General features: G+C 40.8%; 1 protein-coding gene across 1 annotated transcript in view; it reads left to right on the plus strand.

Moving 5' to 3' along the window:
- Window positions 1-25,887, plus strand: part of LOC125466299 (vesicle-fusing ATPase) — a 223,030-nt gene that overhangs the window by 98,320 nt on the left and 98,823 nt on the right. Inside the window, exons 13-14 of the mRNA XM_048560618.2 lie at window positions 21,900-21,995; window positions 24,657-24,813. Coding sequence (XP_048416575.1) covers window positions 21,900-21,995; window positions 24,657-24,813 — 253 coding nt within the window. The remainder of the gene's footprint in view (window positions 1-21,899; window positions 21,996-24,656; window positions 24,814-25,887) is intronic.

Here is a 25,887-nt window from a genome sequence, read left to right on the forward strand (position 1 = left end):
CTTCACTATCCTATTGACATGTGAATCCACTTTCAAGGAACTGTGAACCTGCACTCCAAGATCTCTTTGTTCAGTAACACTCCCTCAGACAGGTCTATTAAGCATACAAGTCCTGCCCTGATTTGCCTTTCCAAAATACAGTACCTCACATTTATCTGAAATTAAGCTCCATCATCCACACCACAGCTCATTGGCCCATCTGATCAAGATCCCATTGTACTCTGAATTAATTAGATAACTTGACAAATGATCAATATTCTTTAGTTATGCTCATTATCTTGTGTTTTTCACAGAAAAGTTGTTTGCATATAGTGAAATTATTAGCAGTTCCTTTGTGTAACATACTCTCAAAACCAGCATAAGATGTTGGTGCTTGTCCATTACAGTAGTATTTAAAGTGACATGTTAAGGCTCGAGTTCCTTGTTGTGCTGTAAGCAGTAGAAGGATGAATAAAAAATATATCCTGAAAGCAATCAATTCTTTGGGGCTTACCTGCTGAGCACCTTCACTAATTGCAAACTTCGCACTATGATTATTGTCGTAATTTAAGAGTATTCTTTGTATTTCATCATTGGTGTTATGAGTGTTGCTAGTATTAGAGTTTCTGTCTCCAATTGGAATTTGCCCCTCTGTACAGTCAAAATTATTTTTGCAGCTGTTGGAGTGTCTATAGATTATGTAATAAAACTGCATGGCCACAATACCAACTTGCATTCATAGGAGAGATTTTAACCAAGGCTGATGTATTTCACAAAGCCGTAATTGGGGAAAACTTGGACTCAAAACAGAAAGGAGATAATACGCGGGGTCACCAAAGGCTTTGCCAGTAGCTGCCAATCAAAGATGTGAATGGTAGTGTTAGAAGATTGATGGAGGAAATTGCCTGCCATGAGGCCTAGGTGCCTGAAGGCGGTCAGCTGTCAGTGATAGCTTGAAATGGAGAATGCGCAATCCTAAAATCAGCAGAAAGAAGCTGGGGAGACGGTTGTCAGGCTGGAGGCGGTTACAGAGGTATGTTGGATAGGCTGCAGTCAGTGGAAATAAACTGAAGTTTGTGCAAAATGAGAATGCAGAGCTTGCCAGGAAAGTGTTTTTGTTAATGCACAGAGGTTGATGAGGCTTTTGTCAGTCAGTAGACTGACATGGAAACAGATCAACAACATAACCCATGTTATTGAGGTAGAAATATACCATGCTTCTGATAAAGAGGATATGAGATTTAATAGCATAGTTGCAAACAATCTCATGCAGTCTGAAGAAGTTGATGGGAAGGTAAAATTTGGTGCAGTGGTAGAGTTCTGAAGGTGGTTCAAACATGATGGGTTTCCTGTTTCTATATTTAACTGGAGGAACTTGGCATTCAGGCAGGGATGGATGTTTGAACAGTTGGGTGATGCTGAGATAGTGGAGAGAGGTGATGGAAGTACAGACTTGGGAAAGGCCCTTCATCTAAAGACAATGAGAAGGAATTGGGACACTGGACAGGTACTTTGGTGACTCCAGCCAAAATTGTGTGGAGGCAAGAAGGAAAGCCATTGTTGTCGATTCCCAGGTTCTGTTCAGAACTGAGCTGGTCAGTGGTAGATGAAGTGTGGGAGGATCATATATGGTGGTTAAAATCCAGCCCCTCTATTGGAACAATCCCAGATCAGGTATACTTCTGAATAAAGGCAAAATATGTGGCTGCTGGAAATCTGAAACACATTCGGAGAATACTGGAGAAAGCTAGGTCTGGCAGCATATGTGGGGAGAGAAACAAAGTTAACATTTCCATTCCGGTAGGTTGATTCTTCATTTCTGTAGAACAGCCATACCAGACTTGAAGCATTTGTTTTAGGTATACCTCAATTGATTCTCTTCGGCTTTATGTTGAGAAAAACAGGTCCTAAAAATGGGAAATGAATCTGTAGGTTTGATTATTTTTCCCAAAGTAAAGGCTTCTGCTGAGCCTTCGACTGTCCCCTTAGTCTTTTTAACAAGTTTTAGGTAGGTTACAACATCCCAGAGAATATAATGGTCCAGGAATAAAGCTTCATATCTTGTATCCCTCCCACACCAAAGTGAGGGATAGAGTCAGGTTCACAAGTTATAAATAACAGATGACTGTGAGACAGTAAAGATTTGAGACTGTACAGATGTTTGCGAAAGAACTAAGCATGCAATTCACTGTGAGGTGAACAGTCAGTCACAACATTAAAAAGATCTAGGAAAAGAGTAGCAGTCTTAATTCCAGTAGAGACTCCAATGTGTAAATTCATTTGTTACAGTGAAGTATTGTAAGTGGGATCTCTATCAGATATTGAAGTAACCTTAATTCATGAATGAAGACTTGAAGTTGGAGAGTTAGATTTGCCTCAGTTAGCAGAAGAATCATTGTCGCTGATGTCCACTACTTGTAGAGTTAATGATTTCAGTGGGGATCAGTAACATTTAAAAAGAAATTGAAACTCCCAGTTATTAATGGAAAAAATTATTCTACATGATAGAATTTTGCTCAAAAATGATTTGAGAGTAAGAGTTAAAGCATGTACTAGTAACGTGACATTAGATTTCATGAACACTTAGTTTGTAGACCTGAAAATTACTACCAAGTACTTCTCTTCCTAATTATTCCTGAAGGACGACTTTGTTTCTCCTGGGACAAAGTTGAAACTTGTCATAGCCCTCAGGAATTCATTTGATTTTCCTCTGGGATCCAGCTGTTCTGAGGATGAGATTTTTGAGGCCTTCTCCCACTCACTCAGTCAGGTGATCCTCTAACTCTACTTCAATGCTGCATTATCATAGATGCCTCAGCTCATATGCTTGCTTGTTTGGTAATTCTAAATCTGCAAGCACATTGCTATTGGCCTATAAGACCTTGCAGATTCTCTCTATTCTTTGCACTGGTGTTTCCAGGCTTCGATGAACACCTCTGAAAAAGCGGACAAAGAAACCCACCTTCCCTCCTTGCTTTCTCCCCCCTCTCATCTACCTCTGCTGCCTTCTTCCACCCCTTTCCAAAGTTAAAGTACTCAAAGCTCAGAGTGACCTAACTTGATTTAATCAGTCAGATTGGGAAGTGAAAAAGTCTTGAGCTGGCCCCAATCCTGAGTTTTTTCATGAACAGGGATATTTTGACAGCTGTCTCAACAATGCATTTAAATTGTACAAGTGGTTCACTGGAACAAATGGAAAGTTGAGAATTAGATGCAATGGATCTAAATCTCTGTCTGGATTATCCCTAATGTGCACCATTGCTGTGGCAATACATTGTAGTGAGGATTTATTTACTGATTTCATGTAGGTTTTTTTAAAAAAAAGTTTAAATTAATTCTTGGGATGTGGGCATCACTGGCTTGGCCAGCTTTTATTGCCAATCCATAGTTGACCTTGAGTCGGAGATGGTGATCTGCCGCCTTGAACTACTGTAGTTCATTTGGGGCAAGTAGACTCTCAAAACCATTTGGCAGGGAGTTTGACGATTTTGACCCAGTCACACTAGTGATCTATTTCAAGTCAAGATGGTGAGTGCCTTGAGGAACTTGCAGGTAGTCATGTTCCCATGCATCTGCTACCCTTTTCATTCCAGATGGTAATGGTTGTAGGCTTGGAAGATGTTGTCTGAGGACCTTGTGAATTTCTGTAGTGTACTTTGTAGATGGAAAGCGCTGTTGTTATTGACAGTCCAGTGTTTGTGGAATGAATGCCACCACATCTATAAACAATCAAGCAGTCTTCTTTGTCCTGGATGGTGTCAATCTTTTTAGGTGTTGTTGAAACTGCATCCATCCAGATGAGTGGAGATTGCAAACAAGGAACAAGACTAGGCTATTTTGCCCCTTTGAGCCTGCTTCAGAATTCAATAAGATCATGCCTGATCTGATTTTAACCCTGACTTATACAATTATTATTCCATCATAGTCCTGACTTGTGCTTTGTGAATGGTGGCCAGGTTTTGGGAAGCTGTATTTTTGTGTTTAGTACAGCTCAATTTCTGGTCAATAATAATGTCCCAAGATGCTGATAGTAGTGGATCAACAATTGGTGTGCTTTGAATATCAAGGGGTGATGGTCATACTTTTCTCTTTTTGAATTTTTTTTCTTTATTCATTAATGGGATGAGGACATCTCTTGTTAGGCAGGATTAATTGTCCATCCCTAATTACCCAGAGGGCATTTCAGATTCACCCACATTGCTGAGAGTCTGGAGTCACATGTAGGCCACCCTGAGTGAGGTTGGCAGTTTCCTTAAAAGACTTTAGTGAACAAGGTGGGTTTTTCTGACAATCAACAATGGATTCATGGTTGTCATTAGATTCTTAATTCCAGGTATTCCACTGAATTCAAATTTCACCACCTGCCACGACTGGAACCGAACCCGGGTCTCTGGATTAGCAGTCTTGCGGTAATACCGCTAGACCACCCTCTTTCCATATTATCCAGAACTCCTTGGTGTGAGTGCAATTTACCACTTGTCAGTCTAAACCTGGTTATTGTACAGATTTTGCTGTGTTTGGATCTGGACTGCTTTAGTATCTGCAGATTTGTGAATGGTGCTGAACATTATGCAATCACTAACAAACATCCCCACATTTGATCTTATGATGGAGGGAAGGTCATTGATGAAGCAGCTGAAAGTGTTTTGGCTTAGGACACTACCATAAGGAACTCCTACGTTGTTGTCCAGGAATTGAAATGACCGACTCCCAACAAGACAACCATCTTCCTTTGTGCCAGGTATGAATCCAACCAGTGGAGAGTTTACTCTCTGATTCTTATTGACTCTTGTTTTGTCAAATATGGATTAAATGTTGAAGGCAGTCACTCTCATGTCATCTCTTCTCTGATATTCAGTTCTGTGTTCACAGAAGATAAAGCAGCATAGCACAGGAACAGGCCCTTCAGCACACCATCTCTGTGCCAACATTGATCTCATTCTAAACTAATCCAATATGCCCACACAACGTCCATATCCCTCTTTTCCCAATCAGTTTGTGAGATTGCCTAAAGGCTTCCTAAAAATTGCTATCTTTGTTCCTACCGCTTCCTCTGGCAGCGTGATCCAGGCACCTACCACCCCCTGGGGTATAAAAAGACTTGCCTTGCACATTGCATTTTAACATTTCCTGTCTCGCTTTAAACATGTGCCGCTTAGTATTTGACATTTCCCCCACCCTGGGAAAAAGACTGATTGTTCACCCTCTTCTAATTTTATTTATTTCTATCAGGCCACCCCTAATAGCCCAACGCTCTAGCAAAAACAATCCAAGTTTATCCAACTCCTCTCCTTAGAACTAATGCTCTCAAATCCTGGAAAAATGACCTGGTAAACCTCTAGTGCCAGCTCTTAAGTCTCTATATTCAGTGGTAGTCTGCTGATCAGAACTGCACGCAGTAGTCAAAATGTGGCCTAAGTAAAGTCTTACTTAGCTACAGCATGACTTGCTGACTTTTCTACTCAGTGACCTGACTGAAGTCAAGTGTGCCTTCTGTGCCACCCTATCCAATTGTGTTGCCACTTTGAGGAAGATATGGACTTGCACTCTGAGACCCCTCTGTATATCAGTGCTCCTAAGGGTCCTGCCATTTACTTTATATTTTTCACTGGCATTTGACCTCCCAAAATGTATCACCACACACTTGTTTGGATAAAATTCTACCTGCCATTTCTCCACCTGTAATATCCTTTGACAACCTTCCTCACTATCATAGCTCCACCAATTTTTGTGTCATCTACAAACTTACTAAACAGACCACCTACATTTTATCCAAATCAATTATATGTATAACAAGCAACAGAGGGTTCCAGCACTGATCCTTGTGGACCACCAGTAATCACACAACTCCAGTCAGAAAAATTTCCCTCCACAACTACTGTCTGTCTTCTATCACCAAACCAATTTTGTAAACAACTTGCCAACTCACCACGTGACTTAATCTTCTGGACCAGCTTATCATGAGGATCTTATCAAAGCTTTCATACAAGCCATGTAGACAACATCCATTGCCCTACGTTTATCAATGATTTCATTACTTCCTCAAAAAACTGGAACAAGTTTGAGATAAGACCTCCCCTGCGTAAAGCCATATTCACTATTCCTAATAAACCCATTCTTCTCCAAATGTGAGTGAATCCTGCCCCTCAGAATCTTCTCCAATAATGTCTCTGATTGTGTCACTGAGGTAAGGCTCACTGGCCCATAACTTCCTGGAGTATTCTTATTGTCCTTCTTAAAGAAAGGAAAAACCATTGGCTATTCTCCAGTCTTCTGAGATTTGCCTGTGGCCAAAGAGGGTACAGAGCTCTGTCAAGGCCCCAGCATTCTCCTCCCAGCATTCTGCTGGGATAGGTCCCATTATGTTCCAGGGACTTACCTACATTAATGCCTTCAAAGGCACTGAACATCACCATCTTCTTAATATTGACTTGCTTCAGAATATCATGGTACACCCTTGCTGATCATACTATCATCTATGTCTTTCTTGCTGATAATGCATACCAAAGACCCTTGCTATCCTCTTGCTCTTAATATACATATAAAATGCCTTAGGATTCTTAATCTTACTTGCCAAGGACATTTCATGGCCTCCTCTAGCCCTCCTAACTTCTTGTGTAAAGTTTTATCTGTTTTCATATCCCTTAAGGGCCTTGTTTGAAATCAATTTCCTAAGCCTTATATATGCTTCATTTTCTTTTTTACATGCCTTTTAATAAGTTTTTGTCATCAGAAGTTCTTGAATCTTACCATCCTTATGTTTCATCCTTGCAGGAACATGCTAGCCCTGAACTCTGCTCAACTGGTCTTTAAACAACCCTAAAATACTGTTAGCTGTGGATTTTTACACTCAACATCAGCCCCAACCACCCCTTCCAATTTCTCCTGTTCCTCATGATACTGTTGTAATTCGCCTTCCCTAATTTAGCATTTTCACCTGAGGGCCAGTCTGATCCTTATCAACAACTATATTGAAATTTGTGGCATTATGATCACTATTTGAAAATGCTCTCCCATTGAAACTTTGATCAGGTGAATTCCCCAATAAAAGATATAGTACAGTTCCTTCCCTAGCTGGACTATCTACATATCGTTTTAAGAAACCCTGTTGGATGTACTAAATAAATTCTGCCCCATCAAAACCCTTAGCACCCAGTCAATATTGTGGAACTGAAAGTCACCCACTGCAACAACCCTAAAATCGTTACAAATTTCCATGATCTGCTTCTCCATATCTGTTTCTCCACCACCTGCTGCGTTTTGGGTGGCTCACAGTATAACCCCATCTCACTGGAATTCTTTCATGGTTCAGTGAAGGCTGCAATGATGCTAGCAGCAGTGTGGCATTGGTATGAGTGTATCAGTGATTAGGTTATTTCTCAGTAGGTGCTGCTTAATAGCACTGTTGATGCCTCCTTGTATCACTTTACTGATGATTGAGAGTAGACTGACGGGGCAGTTGTTGGCTGAGTTGGAATTGTCCTTTTTTTTTCTGTACCGTGTACATGGAACTTTCCACACTTACGGGTAGATGTCAGTTCGGTAGATATACTGGAGCAGCTTGTCAATAGGTGAAGCAAGTTCTGGAGAACTTGTCTTCACTGCTGTTTCTGGAATGTTGTCAGCCTGTAACTGTTGAACATTTAGTCCTTCTGCCTGTTGCATGATATCATGTCTACTGAATTGAATCAACTGGAGCCTGGCATTTATCCTGCTGGAGATCTCTAGAGTAGGCTAAATGGATCACATGATTGGCAATTTTAATTCAGGATTTTCATTGAATTCAGATTCCAGGATCTGCTGTATATAATTTGTTCTCAATTTCCCAGAATATTATCTGAATTTCTGGGTTACTAGTCCATTACCATACAATTTGTGCAATACCATTGTGTCTTCCAGCATCTTCTGTAGATTTAAAAAAAAATCTCCAGCTGAAAGTAATCTTCTGAACCATACTGAAAGTACGGATGATGGAATTTGTTATCAAAACTCTTTAGAGAGAGAGAGAGTGGAACAAATTAAGTAATCTAAACTTCTAAAGTACACTCAATACAGTATTTAGTATTTTTTGAGGCTGCATGTATAATTTCTTATGGGGTTCTGTTTTGACTATAACCAAGTTCTGAGGCCATAAACAGAATTAGGCTTTTTGGACAATCGAGTCTGCTCCATGATTCAATTCGGGTTGGCAGTTTTCCAATCCCATTCTCCTGCCTTCTCCCTGTAACCCTTGATTTCCCCTAATTAATCTAAAACATATCTGCTCCTCTATGACGTCACCTGTCCACTCCTCTTTTGTGAAGACAACCGCAAAGTATTTGCGAATGCTGTGTCTTCAAACACTAATTTTTGCATCCTTAATTGGCCTCTTAAATGCTGACAAAATCACTGGACCTGATGGGTTGAACCCCAGGTTACTAAAGGAAGTAGTTGCAGAGGTAGTGCATGAACTGTTAATTGTCTAAAAACAGTACACGTGTGAGCGATATCTGCTGACGTCCTGGTGCTTGCAGGACCTGCTGCAGCTAGAGTTTAAAATTAAACCATTGAATACAAAATGGAGCGTGCAGGTAACTGGATGGTTTGAGCCATGAACAGGTTGTCGTGAGAGGGGCGGGTCCTTAAAATGTGTTTTCCAATATGTTCTGGAGGCTTGGTCAGTAGGAGCAGGGGACAGTAAGAAATGTAATCAACTTTAAATACATGAAAGTGCGAAAGGGTGGAAGGAAACAAGTGAGTTTCTGTGATCTTGATTAATTACGTCAATGAGCTGAGGAGTGGCAGTGGAGTTTAATTTGGATACATGCGAGGTATTGAGTTTTGGTAAAACAAACAAAGGCAGGACTTAAACAATTAATGGCAGGGCCCTGGGTTGTATTCTGGAACACTAGGGGTTCAGGTACAAATTTGCATGACATGGGGACGGGACTCTTACCTTCATTGCTCAGACCTTTGAGTATAGTACTTGGGACATTATGTTGTGGTTGTACAGGACATCGGTAAGGCTTCTTCTGGAATGCTGGAGTTCTGGTTGTCCTGCTACAGGAAGGGTATTATTAAATTGGAGTAGGGTTCAGAAAAATTTCGAAGGATGTTGCTGGGAGTGGAAGGTTTGAGTCACAAAGATCAGCTGGGACTTTTAGCTGGAGTGTAGGAGTTTGAAGGGTGACCTTAGATTGTATAAACCTCTGTGAGGGGCATAGGTAAGGTGACTAGCCAGGATCTTTCCCTGTGATGGGGAAGTTCAAAACTAGGGGGCATATTTTTCGCAAATTGTGGTTCATGTGTGGCTTGAGCCGTCAGAGGAAGTGGCGGATGTAGGTATAGTTAGAACATTTAAAAGACAATTTGATAAGTATGTAAATCGGAAAGGTTTAGAGGGATATGAGCCAAGTGCAGGCAAATGTGACTAAACTCGCCAAAGAGTCTGTCTCCATGGTGTATAACTCTATGAACTGGGTGCCTTGAAGAAAGAGTCATAATGACCTGGCCTCCATAACCACCTACGGCAGTGAGTTCCACAGATTCACCACCCTCTGACTTCTCATTTCAGTTCTAAAGAATCATCCCTTCACTCAGAGGCTGTGCCCTCAGGTTCTAGTCTCTCTTACAAGTGGAAATTTCTCCTCCTCGTCCACTCTCTCCAGGCCCCTCAGTATTCCAAGTTTCAGTGAGATTCCCCTCATCTTTCTGAACTTGGAGTACAGACCCAGTATACACAACTGCCCCTCATTTAACAAGGCATTCATTCCCAGAATCATTCTTGTGAACCTTCTCTGGACCAATTCCAAGGCCAGCACATCTTTCCTTAGATACGGGACTCAAAACTGCTCATAATATTCCAAATGCAGTCTGATCAGAGCCTTATACGACCTCAGCAGTACATTCCTGCTCTTACATTTCAGTACTCTTGAAATGAATGCCAACATTGTATTTTCCTTCCTACCTGCCATCTGAACCTGCATGTTAATCTTAATAAAATCTTGAACTTGGACTCACTTTGTCTTCAGATTTGTGGAGCTTTTCCCCATTTAGAAAATAGCCAGTGCCTCTATTCTTCCTACCAAAGTGCGTAACTTCACACTTTTCCACATTGTATTCTCTCTGCCACTTTTTTGCCCATTCTCTGAGCTTGACTATGTCCTTCTACAGCTCCCCTGCTTCCTCAACACTACCTGCCTTTCCACCTGTCTTTGCATCATCTGGAAACTTAGCAACAAAGCCCTCAGTACCTCTTTATGTCCCAAATGTGTTTTGTATCACTATCAATTTCTAGGTAGATGTGCTGCCTATGATTTTTTCAGTTTACATTACCACTAATTTTCAGGTAAGATTCAAAGGAAATGCACATGATGGTTAATTTTTTCTTGATCATCTTGTTGTGTTTTAACGTTGTCATGCAGTGTTTGAGTTGAGAACCTTGAATTGAGTTGCCTTTTCTGGCACACAAGTTAACTGGATCTTGAGTGTCAGAGTCAGTTTCAAAATTTACAGATGATGCAAAACTTGGGAGCATTGTGAAATGAGTTGAGAGCAATGTAGAATTCCAAATAGGTATAGACACATTGGTGCAATGGACGGAGAGCTGGGAGATGCAGTTCAATGCAGAGAAGTGTGAGAAATTTATTTTGTTACAACAAACATAGAGACATGATATAAAATAAAGAATAGTATTCTAAAGGGTGTGCAACAGCAAAAGAAACTGCGTGTACACCTGCAAATGTCATTAATGTGGCAAGTCAGGTAGCAAGAGCTCTTAATAAAATGCAGTTTTCTGTGCTGCATTAATAGAAGGATAGAATATAAGAACTAGGTGGTTAGGCTGAACTTGTAGAAGACACTAATTGGAGCTCATCTGAATGTTGTGTACAGTTCTGGCTATAACGCTTTAGGACAGAATTGAACACATTGGATGGAGTGCAGAATACATCTGCAAGAATAATACCAGTTTTGAGGAAAGATTAGTGAAGTTGGGCACTCATCATTTTCATAATATGCTTCTTTTGAATTCACAGTTTCCCACATTGTATTCCATTATCCTCATCTTTGCTCACTTACTTAACCTATCATTATTTTTTCTCACCTCCCTATATCCTCAATCTTACTTGTATCAGAATCTTATCCCACACTGATGATTCTGAAATGTGTATCTCGGCTGTGTGGTGTTGTAAGAAATATGTAGGTGTGATCCGCACTTACTATTCTTGGATGGGAATTGAGTATCTCTGGCTAGGCCGACATTTGTTGGCCTTCCTGATTGTCCTCGGGAAGGTGGTAGTAAGCTGCTACTTTGAACTGTTGCAGTTCATCTCATGTGGGTTCCCTGTGAGCCAGTACCGGAATGAGAAATTGTGGTGGTGATATCCTTATCTGTGTAGGTGGTAGAAGTTGAGTATTTTCAAGGTGGTGTCTGAAGAAGCTTGGCAGGTTGCTGTCATTCATTATGTGTATGATACACACTGTTGCCACTGTCTAAGTGGAGGGAATCAATTTTTATGGTTTGAATGGAATGCCAATCAAATAGATTGTTTTGTCCTGAATGTTTCGAGATTTTTACATTGATGTTGGATCTACACTTATCCATCACATTTTCGACTTGTGCCTTTTACATGAAAGCCAGGCGATGAGTTACTCACTACAGAATTTTCTGCCTCTGCCCTTGTAGCGACAGTATTTATATGGCTTAATCAGTTCCGTTTTTGGTCACTGCCGTCTCCAGGATGTTAATAGTATGCAATCTAGGCAAAGTAATGATATTGAATGTCAAGGGAAGAAGCTTAGATTCTCTTACTGCGGATGACCATTCCCTGGCACTAGGATGGTGCAAATGTTACTTGCCACTTAGCCCAAGCCAGGATGTTGTCCAGGTCATGTTGCAAACAGGCATGGATTGCGTCAGTAACTGGAGAGTTGCAAGTGACACTGAATTTTGCATTGTTATCTATGAACATAACGGACAATGGATTATGCACTCAGCAGTCTGAACTGAGATGTAAATGTTACATCCTTGATTTTTGCACTGATGTACTGGGCTCCCCTCCTTAGAAGATAGAAATATTTATGGGGTTTCCCCCTCCAGTTAGTTTTTAACTGATCTTCATCATTTGCATCTGGATGTTTCAAGACTTCAGAGATTTGATTGAATCAGTTAGTGTGAGATTGCTTACTTTTCTGTTGCTGCTATTGTTTGATATGTATGTTGTCCTTGTTTTTGGGTCTCCTTGATGCTGCTCTTTTCATGCCTTTCTGCACTTTTCATTAAACCATAGTTGATCCCCTGGCTTTGAGGTAATGGTAAATTGACAGCTGTGCCGGGTAACAACATGGTAGAACACAGTTCTGCTGCTGGTTGTTTACAGTGCCTTATGGATGTTCATATGATTTTCCCAACCCTTTCTATCAATGCATTAAGCTCACTCTCAAGATAGAGATATTGATCTCTCATAGAGGATTGTATCCAAGTTAGTTAGGATTCATTTAGACACATGATCTGTTGGCACTTCAGGCATCTCTCTGTAAGCTGTTTGTACACTTGAAATTAATCTGGAATGTTGGCACTGAACAACTTGTTCTGGATGACTCAGAATTTGGACAAGATTTAGGACTGCAAGTGGTATTTATAATTTGAGAATTTTGAAAAGGTTAATCCATATGCAGTTTTGGTGCCATACAGGAATTCTGATTATGAATGACATCGTGAAGGAACATAGATAATGGGAACTGCAGATGCTGGAGAATTCCAAGATAATAAAATGTGAGGCTGGATGAACACAGCAGGCCAAGCAGCATCTCAGGAGCACAAAAGCTGACGTTTCGGGCCTAGACCCTTCATCAGAGGACCTTGATTCTGATTATTTCCTTGCTGCACTTTACCGTAAAAATATAATTCATTTTCCATAACTTTGAAGAACGAACCTTGACTCATTCTGGGGAAATTTATGCTTATGTAACAAGTACATATGGCACCTTTCGCAGGACATCCTAAACTACTTTCCGATCAATTTAGCACCATTTAACTGTGTCAGATGTATTGCAGGAAACATGACATTCAATTTATACACAGAAATGGTGGTTGAGATAGTGAACATACTGCTCAACCAACATCGAAGGACAGTTTAAAAGTATTGATCAAGTGACCAGGGAGAACACCTGACCACCCTAACTCTTTGAGATTCAGGTTTCAAATATTGCCATGATTAATGGGAGCTCTGATATGACAGCACTCCTTTTGAATGACACTTGTGTGTCCAGATCATGACATGAATTTTCTCACGTTTCCAGGGCACTTACCTCCCCTCATTCCATCCCTTACTAACCCGTAAGAGTTTGTGTTGACTGTATTTGCAATGTTTTGTGTGTCCAGTAGAGCATCCTCCGGTTCGCTGTAATCCCTTATTCTTGGAGCTGTTCTTGTAAATTTCTTCTAACCTTCCACAAAGCCTTCCCATCCTTCTGGTGCCTAGAATTGGAAACCGTAGTCACAGTGGGATTGAACTGTTTCATACAGATTCATCAAAATCTTCTTTTTCAGAATCCCTACAGTGTGGAATCAGGCCATTTGGTCCAACAAGCCGACACCAACTCTCTGAAGAACATCCCACCCAGGTTTACTCCCCTACCATCTGAAATACCACATTTTCCCAAGGCTAATCCACCTAGCCTACACTACCTTGGATGCTGTGGACAATCCACAAAACCTTTCAAATCCTTGGACTGTGGGAAAAACCCGGAACACCTGGAGGAAACCCACATTTTTGTACTCTGCGCCACTAATTTTAAAGCTTGTCAAAAGTTCGGATTTCTGTATGATGCACTTTACAACCACAGCTTTGTCAGACGATTTTACACAACCTGTTTGTTCACATTTTGGAAACAATTCTGCTTTTTTGGGCCCAGTGGCGTGTCAAAGTAAAATTTTCTTGATGGCTGCTCTTCAGATTTTGTCAAGCCCACCTCAAATTTTTCAGTGTTTTTGGTTTTCACATGCTCGTTTTTCATTTTCACTAATTTATTTGGTCATGCATTGCGCCGTGACAATATCTTCGTATTAAAGTTAACAAATGGAGTATTTAGACCCTTGGAATCAGAAGAATTATTTCAGTAACCCTGATTACCAGCCTTGCATCAAACCTAAAGCAACAGCACACAAGGATTAATTTCCTCGACACAGCAATACTTAAATAACTAGAAGACAACAGGCACAAGTTAAAATCAGAAATGTTTTTTCGGCATAACTTCTATACAGTAAAAGCTAAACACACCCACCTGCAGACTGGTGAGGTGACAGCTAATGTGTTCACATCACATATACACAAAGCTGCCACAGTTTAACCAGGTTCTTTATACCCAGTTAACTGCATCTCTGATTCCAATTGAAGATTAAAGTTTTAACAGTTTCATTGTAGAAGGGTTCGCTTAAATTTTCCTAAACAATAGCTGTTCATATGGAGAATCAAGCTAGAGATTCCACATCTGTGTTCAGTTGTTCAATGACCATATTCATTTCAGCATTTCTTGGCTTCTAGACAGTTAAGTATTCTGTTGTTGACAAGTTTAAAACTGTTTTGTCTCCTTGTAGCCTCATTCTCAATCCACCATTTCGCAGACTCCTTCACATTTACCTTGCAGCCATCTTGTTTTCATCAACTGTGCAGCCTCTTCTTTTGCCCCACTTATTTTGAAGCTACCTCCTTTAAACACCCCCCCCCCCCACAACTTTTGCAACCTTTTGCTCTCTCCCACCACCTGCAACCAAACCCACGCTGTATTAGGCAGCATTTCCCAGTCACAGCTGATAGCAGCTTCTGAGGTAAGGAACTGTCTGCGGCAATCCCAACAACTTTCTCACCACAGCCAGTTACCTTCCAAGCTGCACCTCTGACCAGAGGCTGACTCTTTTCCACTTTTGACATTCTTAAGCTCACTATGAGCCAACAGCGCCTTTTAATCAAATGGTTATGTGCCCAGTACAATGTATGTTCATCAGGATGGTTATAATGGACAAGGAAATCATAATAAGTTTGTGTGACTGTTTTGGGCAAGGTGCCATTTCAAATGAATGATGGTATAGCGATCTTAAAGAGTAATAGTGTCTGGAGGAGAGAAAGGCAATAAGGAGAATTCTGAAGACAGATACACTTAAAGTTAAGACTGAGTTGTGAATGAAGAAGGAAACAGAATTAGTCATGCGTGATTAAAACCTAGCTTCTTGCTAAAGAGGAGGCAAGTGTTCTCGTTTATCCTGAGAACATGTCAGGGGTGTAACAGGTGAGCAGAATGGTTGCTAACGTCTGTCATCAGTGACTGAACTCTTAAACTGAGTTGCTGAAAACTGTGGCTCATCCAGGATACAATGCTGAACAAAGTCTGATTTACTTTAGGGCAGTCAAGAGTCCACCAGAAAAATTGAGATTTGTGGCTCTGTTTCCTTAATGAACTGCCTGCAAGAGCAGTTCTTCTTAGAGCAAAGAATTATGGATTGTTTCAGGTAGTGGCTGCATCTAGTATTTAGATGTGAAACACATTGCATTGAGATTAGCTTTGTTTCTTGGCACTAGAACCTGCCTGTAAGGTGTGATGCCTGATAAAGCTTTAATAGGGTTTCGATTTAGTATAAGTTACATTTAACAGCCATTTTTCATCTGGTGAGTCAGCGTGTTTCATTTGAATGAGATCCTGCAATTACTTGTTTGTAGACTAGGAGTTTACTCCATAGCAATGGAATTTGGCACAATGCTGAGTTAGTGAGAATATGTTCATGAGTTCTCCAACTTTTGCTCCATTTGCTTTAATTTCCTATCGATGTTTGGGGGTATTGGAAATAATTTGCACTGTGGTTGAGAAAAACATTTGGGCAATCAGCAATCAACCCGCTCAGTCAGTCAAGCTGTATCTCAAATGGTACAATGTAAATATCCTATGTGCATCTTGGTTCTTGCATTAAATTCCTGACCTCTTGTAGCTCTTGTGTTTGGGTTTAGTGGAAGAGTACATAAAATGAAGTATATCTTGCTTTTCACAAATTTTCCTTTTTCAATATTTTGAGCACACTTGCTGTAGTCTTTCTCTAGCCTTATGGAATGCTTTTTTTAAACCTGTGTAGTTATGCTGATAGTACTTGAGAAGATGGTGGAGATTGGGCAGTCCCCTAAATGAGACAAGATGAGTTATAATGTGTCCTGTAGACCTTCATTTTTCTATTCTTCTATTGATTTGCTCAGTTTTTCTCTTGAAACTATGGTTCCTTCGTGTAGCAAATCCCTCATCTATTGCTTGTCTTGTTCATTTCATTATTCATATTGACCTCAATGGCAAATGGTGAATGGCTATTCATCAATGTGGAGCGTCTACCCCAAAGAATTCTTGTGACCTTTTCCTGTTTAAAAACAGTATCTAAAATGTTTTACTGATGCATGCAAAACAGACATGCACATCCAGCAAGGCCATATCCAACTTTTAAGTTACCTCCCTTAACCTCTGATGAAGGGTCTAGGCCCGAAACATCAGCTTTTGTGCTCCTGAGATGCTGCTTGGCCTGTTGTGTTCATCCAGCTTCACACTTTGTTATCTTGGATTCTCCAGCGTCTGCAGTTCCCATTACTTCTCCCTTAACCTCTGACTGTTCTTGACTCTTTAATGTACTCCTTGAAGGCTACCTCTTTAACTAAGCTTTTGGTCATCTGCCGTAATATCCCCCAGTGTGACTTGGTAGCAGGTTTTGTCTGCATTTACTGTGATCAATGTGCTAAATAAAAGTGAGTAGTTGTTGGACAACATGTGCTGAGGTTGATTGTACTCCAACTGTGTTCATGACGTAAATCAATCACTCCAGGCCTGCTGGTTTGAATCCAGTCTGAACTTCTGCATCTCTGGATAAACTTGTTTGGCCACTAGATTTTCGGTCTCCAGTATCTTCCGCTACTCCTCCCAAATTCAGTTTCAGAGACGTGTTCTCCATTCCCCTTCCCATTCTGTGATGCAGATAAGTTGAACAGCTATTCACCCTAGGCCCAAAAGTCCATTTTCATGTGCTGCTGCCGCCTTTTGAAAATTATACAGACATTTCACAATGCATCTCAACCTTTAGACAGTACCACCCCCTGACATTTCTGCTGCATTATTCCTTCAACCAGTCTGGGCAAGTGTGAAGGGTGAAGCTATACAAAATGCCATGTTCTCCAGGACAAAATCTAAACGTTCAGGGAGGTCTTTTTCAGTGCTTCATCTCTGATGTTCTGCTCGCTTTGCATGCATCTAGTAATTAATATTTAAATTGTTCTATGACCTAGATATGTGCTGTCGACATCAACAAATTAGTGATTTTAACTCAGAATTCCACTCTCAAACACACAAAGGTAGCACTAAAGTTTTGTCAGCTTTCTCACTGACACTATTAACCTGATCACTGGTTCTGGCTAAGGAAGCATGTATACACCATCTGCTATGGTTGGATTCAAACCCATGTCACCAGAATACTTAAGCCCTCTGGATGACTAGTCCAGTGATATTACTAGCAACCCAAGCCCCTCCCCCTTGCTATCCTAACTTGTATGCATGTTGGCATTTTAACATACAAAATATCACCAATTATTGTGGAAGAATTGTTGCTAAATTTAAAAAAAAATCTAATACTTTTATTATAGGAAAGCCAGCAGTTTTAACCAGCCCTGATTTGCATGTGTATACTAACGTTCTCAAGCAGTCAATGGTAGATTGAGTGGCTGTCATTAGTTGTGTTCCCAAATAGCTGCATGTGATCCAAAAGTCCATAGGTGTTGGTTTCTTTCCAGCACTGAGACATGGCTTTGTAATGTAAAACAAGTTATTGGAGCACTTGTCTTTTTATCTTACATCCTCTTATCTAATGTGAGCATAACCTAAAGACGAGCTCTATATTTTCTAATGTCAAAAATCACAGGATACAATGTTATGGTCCGACAGGTTTATTTGAAAACACTAGGTTTTGGAGCATTTTTCCTTTATGGAGTATAGTGAGTGAGGAGGTATCAAGACACACTTTAGGAAGTGTAAGATCAAAGGATCGTACAGCTGATGCAGATGTATCAAATAAACCTAAAATGGCTGGCTGACCTCTTCCTGCTAAATCTTGAATCTTTTAGAAAGGAGATGCAGGTTTTGATGCACTTAAAGTGTAAATCCCAGAATTTCTTCGAAGTCACTGCCTCGAGGTAACTAAAGGTTTAATCTGTGTATGTAAGAGGTGACATCTCAGGTTAGACAATAGATTTTAGGTGCGAGGCCTTGGTTAGAATCTGCTGTTTTTTAACCTAGATTCAGACTCGATTTATTTCCAAAGCAAGAATTTATAAAATGCCCCGTTGACAAATTGTATGCCTTTGGAACAGAACAGAATAGAATGTATCTGCAAGTACAAATCTGCAAATGCAAATTCACCCCACTCACCTGTGTGTGTGTGTGTGTGTGTGTGGGGGGGGGGAGGTTTGCCAATATATCATGCCCAGGAGCATCCTTGCCTGTAGTGTATGAGATTGACAATGTCGGCCAAGGCACGTGAGTATCTGTCAGGCACATGGTGGGTGGTGTTCCCACTAATGATGGTAGTATCCATGCCTGTATTTTCCAGATTGAATTAAAATCATTACTAGTGAGTGTGAGACTGGCTGTTTAGGAATGGAGCTGATCTCTTTATTTTGTGATATGGCTATTGTAAGAAAATACACTTTTCAACACTCCCTCCCATTTTGATTTTTTTTAAAGACCAGAGTTCCTCTTGCTCACATAGAGCTGAGTAGCAACTTTGCATTACGAAGATTTCAATGGCATTAAACAAAGATAGGTGATTTAACTATGGATTAGCTATGAAGCAGCTTATGCTTGGTAGTGCAGGTACAACAGGGTTTGAAACACTGGGTCTTGTGCCAGAGGCACAGCTAGTCTTGATGCTGTAAAAGTAGTGTTACTTACATCTCCAAGTATCTGTTGCACAACAGTACGTTAAGTGTCTTTTGTGTTCTGTGGCTCCCCAGGGATTTGGCATTGTGTACATGGACAGCTGTTTGAACCAAGGTGAGAAGCTTGGTTTCCATAGGATCAGAGAGAAGTTGTGCTTCAGGCAGTTCAGTACATGTACTACTGATCATCAAATGGAACTTAAAGGTCGCATTAATTCAGTGTGGGTGACAGTTTAACGTTTTGGGGCTCCTATTTGAGTAAATATAGCAGCATGTATAAGGTATGGACTCAGGGCGAATCTGTTTTGGGAGCTATTTTGATCATCTGCGGGTGAATTGAGTGCTACCCAAATATAAAACTATATTAATGACAGCTCGTTATAGATGGGGCTATTAAGACTGCAGTACCCAAGGGCTTAAGGTTTAAATTCTGCCCTCTTTCCATTGGCCTGTTGGGCTGTGAGCATCACCAGTGTTTTGATTCAGTAAATGAACTGTTTTGAAGTCACTTAACCTATTAGTTGCCATGATGATTGTATAGGTATGTTTACCTGATGTGCAGTTATATTCTTTGGCTTTTACCACTGATCAGTACCAAGTTAGCAGGGATGCCGAATCATCGTAGTCTCTTAGAGTTCCGAAAAAGTTCTCTCCCTGATGATTATTCTCAGTGTTCGCTTTCAAGATTGAACAGGCCTTGTCTATGACGCCTGTCAAGATTTTGTAGCTTTACCTGGCACTTTCACTCCGCTCGTCTTGGCTTTTTAAATTTAACTTATCTTTCTGCACAACCTGTTCAGAGATGAGATAGCAAGAACTGTAGATGCTGAAGTCAGAGATAACAAACTGTGGAGCTAGAGGAACATAGCAGTCCACGCAGCATCAGAAGAACAGAAAAGTTGACGTTTCGGCGGGGACCCTTCTTCATAAATGGGAAAGGGGAGGGGAGCTCAGAAGTAAATAGAGTGAGGAGAAGAGGGGCTGGGGAAGGCAGCTTGGACAGTGATAGGTGAGTGTATGTAGGCAGTGGTCAGGATTGGTTAGTGAGGTGGCAAGTGGTGGATAGATGGGAGAGAAGATGGACAAGTTGTGTCAGGTCAAGAAGGTGGGATGAGGCTAGGGATGGGAGATTTTGAAACTGGTAAAATCCACGTTTAAGCCATTGAACTGTAGGCTCCTGAGGTGGAATATGAGGTGCTGCTCTTCCAGTTTGCAGGTGGCGGCATTGTGACACTGGTAGAGGTCCAGGATGGACATGCCACCCAAGGAGAGTGAGGGGGATTCAAAATGTTTTGCCACTGGAAGGTGGTGTTTGTTGTGTAGCGAGTGTAGATGCTGTACAGAACGATCCGAGTCTTCGCTTGATCTCACTGATGTAGAGGAGGCCACATCGGGTCCGACTCTCCATTTGTTCTCACCGACGTAACCACAGTAAATGCTATGCCTGCCCCTACACCTCCCCCCACCCTCACCTTCAATCAATGCACAAAGCAAACCTTCCACATCAGACATGGATTCACCTGCACATCCATCAGCTTGGTCGACTGCATCCACTGCGGCATCCTCTACATTGTTGAGACTCTGAGACCATTTTGTAGAGCATCTGTGCTCTGAATTCAACAAAAACCACCTTCCAGTGGCAAAATATTTTAACTTCTCCTCCCACTCTCTGGGTGACGTCCATCCTGGGCCTCCTCTAGTGTCACAATGACACCACCCACAAACCAGAGGAGCAGCACCTCGTATTCCGCCTTTGGAGCCGACAGCCCAATGGCCTCAATGTGGACTTTACCAGTTTCACAATCTTCCCACCCCCAGTCTCATCCCATGACCAACCCTCTCTCTCATCGTTACCTCCTTGACCTAACACAACCTGTCCATCTTTTCTCCCACCTATCCAGTGCTCCCACCTCACGAACCAATCTCCACCATTCCCTACCTGCAGTCACTTATCAACATCCCACCTAGCTTCCCCAGCCCCACCCCTCCTCCCTCTATTTATTTCTGAGCTCCCTTCCCCCTCCCCCCATTTCTGAAGAAGTGTCCTGACCCAAAATGTCACCTTTCCTGCTCCTCTGATGCTGCCGGGCCTGCTGTGTTCCTCCAGCTCCACACTCTGTTGTCCCCATTCAGAGATGTTATTTGTTCACTTCTGATGCAGGTGGGACTTAAACCTGGGCCTCCTGGTCCAGGGGTAGGGACACTACCTCTGTGCTACAAGACGGGTCTTGACTTCAAGATATTATTCTACCTCACAATCAGAAGATAATCAATTCAAGCCCATTCTAGTGAGATGAGTATTTAATTCAAACCGACAGTTCAATGCATTTTCAAGACAATGTCGCAGAATCAGACGTATTGTGTTTTGGATACTGCATTAACAAAGAATCCTTCTGTCCTTCTGATTCCCGTGACACAGGTTCTCCACAGAGATGGTATTTAATCCACAAATAATGCCACAAAGGCATTGGTCATTGCTGTATGTAGGTTCTTGCTGTGTGCAATGGAATAGTGACCACACTTGAAGAGTACTTGACTAGAGAATGCTTTAGGATGGCCTTAAGTGGAGAAACGCATTGTATAAAATTACGGATAAGCAATGATGACTTGGGTGAAGAATAAAGGCGTTGACAGTATAGATTGAACTAGTAATGTCAGTGGAATCAAATTGTGATTGAAATGGGTACTGTTTTTGAAAATTATTAATTGAATTTTCTACGTATAGATAGAAAATGATCTTTCAGTTGAGCTTTGTCAGAAAATGAACTTGTCTGTAATACTACCTCCTTTCCAAAGTTACAAATGACTGACTGACTGACTAAGCATAATTGGTGTTGGATAGTATGAAGGATTAATTTTCTTTCTGTGGAGTTTTATTATATAAATGTCCAGTTGGATATTGGGAGCGCAGACTTTTCTTTCTTTGTAAAAGTAAAATGTTGAAAGTAAAAAAAAAAATTTACTGTTTGCCATTTCTCCCATGATTAGGCAGCGACCAAAGTGGAAGTTGACATGGAAAAAGCTGAGAAACTGCAAGTCATGAGGGGGGACTTCTTAACATCTCTGGAGAATGATATAAAACCTGTAAGTACCAGTTCACTGTACAATGAAATCACAATACTCTGATTCTACAGCAGTCACTGCAGACTGTTCGATGTCCATTTAGAGCTGGTGGGATTTGATAATGTTGATTTACTCAGCTCTGAATTTACTAGAAGGTCTGATTTGACATGGTGTTGAATTTTGAGGTATTTTTATGGTTGCATTTGTGGCCAGTGTTACTGATAGGTAGTACACTGTTTAACCCCATTTAGGACTGTCAATATTTGTACAAACTGTTTTTAAAATATGTATCAGTTTAATCTCATTTGAGAGTTACAATATATTTTAGTTTCAGTTGATACAGAAAACCACTTCAGTTACTGTGTTTCAAATAAAACCATTTGGAATGCAGTTAAGATTATCACAGTGCTTATCTTTAAATCAGGTATATTTTACTTGAAAAAACTTTGGATGGTTCAGTCACCAACACGAATTGATGTAATGTTCTGGGTGCAGTTGCACATGTGCTGATAAATCACAATAGTCATGTTTAATGGCAGTGCCTCACAATCTGTTTTTTGGAACAGATTATAATAGGGCGCATAATATCCCACAGGGGTGGCAAAGTGGCTCAGTGGTTAGCACTGCTGCCTCAGCACCATGATGGTGTGTTTGATTCCACTCTCCAGTGATTATCTGTGTGGAATTTGCGAATGTACAAATTCAGCGTGGATTTACTGCAGGTGCGGTGGTTTCCTCCCACTTTCGAAAGATGTGCAAGTTAGGTTGTTAGGCCATGCTAAATTGTCGATAGTGCCCAAGATGGATTAGTCTTGGTAAATGTGAGGTTACAAGGTTTATAGTGGGTGGGGTGCTGTTTGGAGGATCAGTGTGGACTTCCTGGGCTGAATGGCCTGTTTCCACATTGTAGGGTTTCTGTGATGAATATATGATTTAAACAACTTATGATAGTTCCGTAACTTTTATTGTTGTCACGTTGTCTTTTTTTATTGTAACAAGTACTTGATATAGAATATGTTGCAATTGTGAAGTTTATAATACTCTAATGTTTTGGAACTGTCTTTAAGACAAACTTGAGGGGGTCATGTGACCCATTCCGAAGTTTGTATGACGTCAAACTTGGGCATGTTAAAGATCAAGGAGACCCACATGGTTTTACTGAGATGGTGGTTTTTGGTGTTCACTGATGAAAATTACAGCCATTGTTTTCAAGTTCACAATGAGTTGTCTCTTTGAATCATCAGAAGTTCAGAAATCTATTAAACGTATTGGGCTATTAACAGTAATGCTGTAAATTGTCTGTTTACTCTGAGATAAGCTATTTGGGGTTAGCATTTCTCCCTGAATGCAAGACTGTTTCACATTGCCATGGTGAAGAGTGCAATGGAAGACATTTTTTGAGATCAGGTTACAGATTTTCTCGAGAATCAATGAACCTTCTGGGGTCACTGGAGAGATGAGGTTGCTTGACTTTGTGAACTAACATAGCCAGCTGTGGGTCTCTAGTCAAAGAGATGCATTTTAGGCCATCTAAGGAATCCAGGAGATTGTTCCTGGCATGGCTAGAGGTGAAGAATCATTGGGACAGGCTTTACTGGAAGTGGGTTTAGAAACTCTCCACAAGCTAAGGGAAGTGCCTCGGGCAGTTGTGTGAAGTTTTTGTCTGTGAAATAGGGAAATACTCCCAGCTTCCAATGGGATTCCAACTGTGGATGTTTTATTATAAAGACTATAATTCCATGGAAAATGTGCTCTGCTAAGTACAAAGAAAGGGAACATTCTCCTCTCTAATTTAAAGTTCAAGTTGCCTTAAAAATAGTAGTGCTTAGTCAACAGTGCTTTTGGTCATTTCAAACTGTAAAAATTCTACAACGTGATATTTTGTGTGTCATTAGTTTTAGCTATAAATGGAAATTCAAACTTACTTTTAAACATGATCAGAATCCTTGGGGATTGGACCGCAAAGCGAGAATGGTGTGACGTTACTTGGTACCATACAAACTTAGAACAATCTAGCACATTGTGCTGCTAATGAAAGTTTCCTTTCAGCTCTCTGCTTCGCAACATGATTTTAAATATGAAAATTTCAACAAAAGTTATTGCAAGCATTTTTTGACGAGATCTAAATGGACATGTGAACTACAATTATTTTTACTATTAATTACTCCAATCAAGTTCCATAGTGCAACAACAGATCAGTAAAACAATAAATTTTCCATTGATTCTTTATGACATTGTAGGTGATTCAAATATGTTGAACTATGAAACAAGGGGTGGAAATAGAATTCCCCTGCTCTTCCTCTCATTCTGGTTCACCTTTTGATTTGAGGATTGAGCAGAGGTGATGTGCATTGCCAAGGATAAGAGGGTTCATTACATGCTATGATGCAATTCTTTACAGCAGGTTTACAGCAAAATTGGCTACCTACCTAGCCCCCCATATAGAGATGCTGTAACTTGCAGAAACCAGAGTGCTGGGAACACCTTAGGTGGGTGATAGACTGTTGGTACCCAAGAAAAATGCTAAAAAGTCCAATGATGTTCTGTGTTTATCCATGAAGTTAGCTTCTTTTGGATGATGTTGGCTACCTTCCCCGAAATAATTTAACAAGTTGACATTCAGGCATGTGTTGATTTTTCAGAATTATGAGTGTATAATGTAGTTTCACAACTCTTTCGTAGGCTTTTGGCATAAACCAGGAAGATTATGACAGCTACATCATGAATGGAATCATTGTGTGGGGCGATCCGGTCACACGGGCCCTCGATGATGGAGAATTGCTTGTCCAGCAGACCAAGAATAGTGATCGTACCCCACTGGTCAGTGTTTTATTGGAAGGTAGGTTGATTTTCTTTTTATCAGTGAAATTTGGAAGGAAATCAAAGGGACATCCATGTCAAGGGCATTTTAGTCATTTTAGGTTGACCTGATAAGTGGAAACTGTGTATCTGGTCTCTGAATACTCAGTTCCGAGTCAAATTGGTGAATATTACGTTGCCACTCCATTACTGTTAATGAGTTAAAATGCTGGAACTTGATACCTCGCCCTCGCCGTCCAAGTGACTCAAGAAGGCAGCCCAGTGCCACCTTGTTAAGGACCCTTAAGGATAAGCTAAATGTTGTCTCGCAAGTGATGCCCACATCCCATGGAAGAATTAATTGCACTGTCTGACGAACAGATGACTAAAGATCTTGTCTCTGAGTGCCAGTTTAACTTCAGCGTATTTTCATCTATTAAGAGTTGGATTCCCCGCACCATCCATTGTGTTCCATCGTCCCTCCTGATTAGGGGGTTCTGAGTCAGGTTACGTGACAGTAAAGGATATTCTTATATTACCTAGTCATTAGTATAAAGGCTGTTGGTGTGAACAATGCACAGCATGGCTGCTCCTGAAAATAAAATCTTGGATGAAATGGATTGCCTCATGGAGTTGGAAATACAAGTTGCAAAAACCAAGACCAACATTACCTTCATTATTTAGGTTAATGGTTTCACCCTAGATAACTATTACAAGAATAAAGTGGGATAGCTACTAGCATTGTTACACAAGGCAGCAATTTGAACTCCAAGGCTGCAAGATTTGAGACTTAAGTATCCAAATGCACACAAGAATTTGATCTAACCTTAGATTCACTCTTTGGATTGATTTTTGGTATCTGGTAAAAGTTAATTAATTGTCCAGGTTGAGGCCAGAACTAATTGTATTCTGTGATTAAGACCAGATGTGAGACTTTCCGTTCTCCCGTGTTTTCAGTTTTATATACAAATGTCAGGACTTTTGTACAGGTAATGAGCACATTAGCCCTTCTTGGCCCTATTTCACAATTCTGAAAGCAGGTAGTGTCTCTACCCCTGGACTGGGAGGCCCAAATTTAAGTCACATCTGCTCCACAGGTGTGTAGTAACATCTC

This window comes from Stegostoma tigrinum, chromosome 31, assembly GCF_030684315.1.
Source record: "Stegostoma tigrinum isolate sSteTig4 chromosome 31, sSteTig4.hap1, whole genome shotgun sequence".
Lineage (NCBI taxonomy): Eukaryota > Metazoa > Chordata > Chondrichthyes > Orectolobiformes > Stegostomatidae > Stegostoma > Stegostoma tigrinum.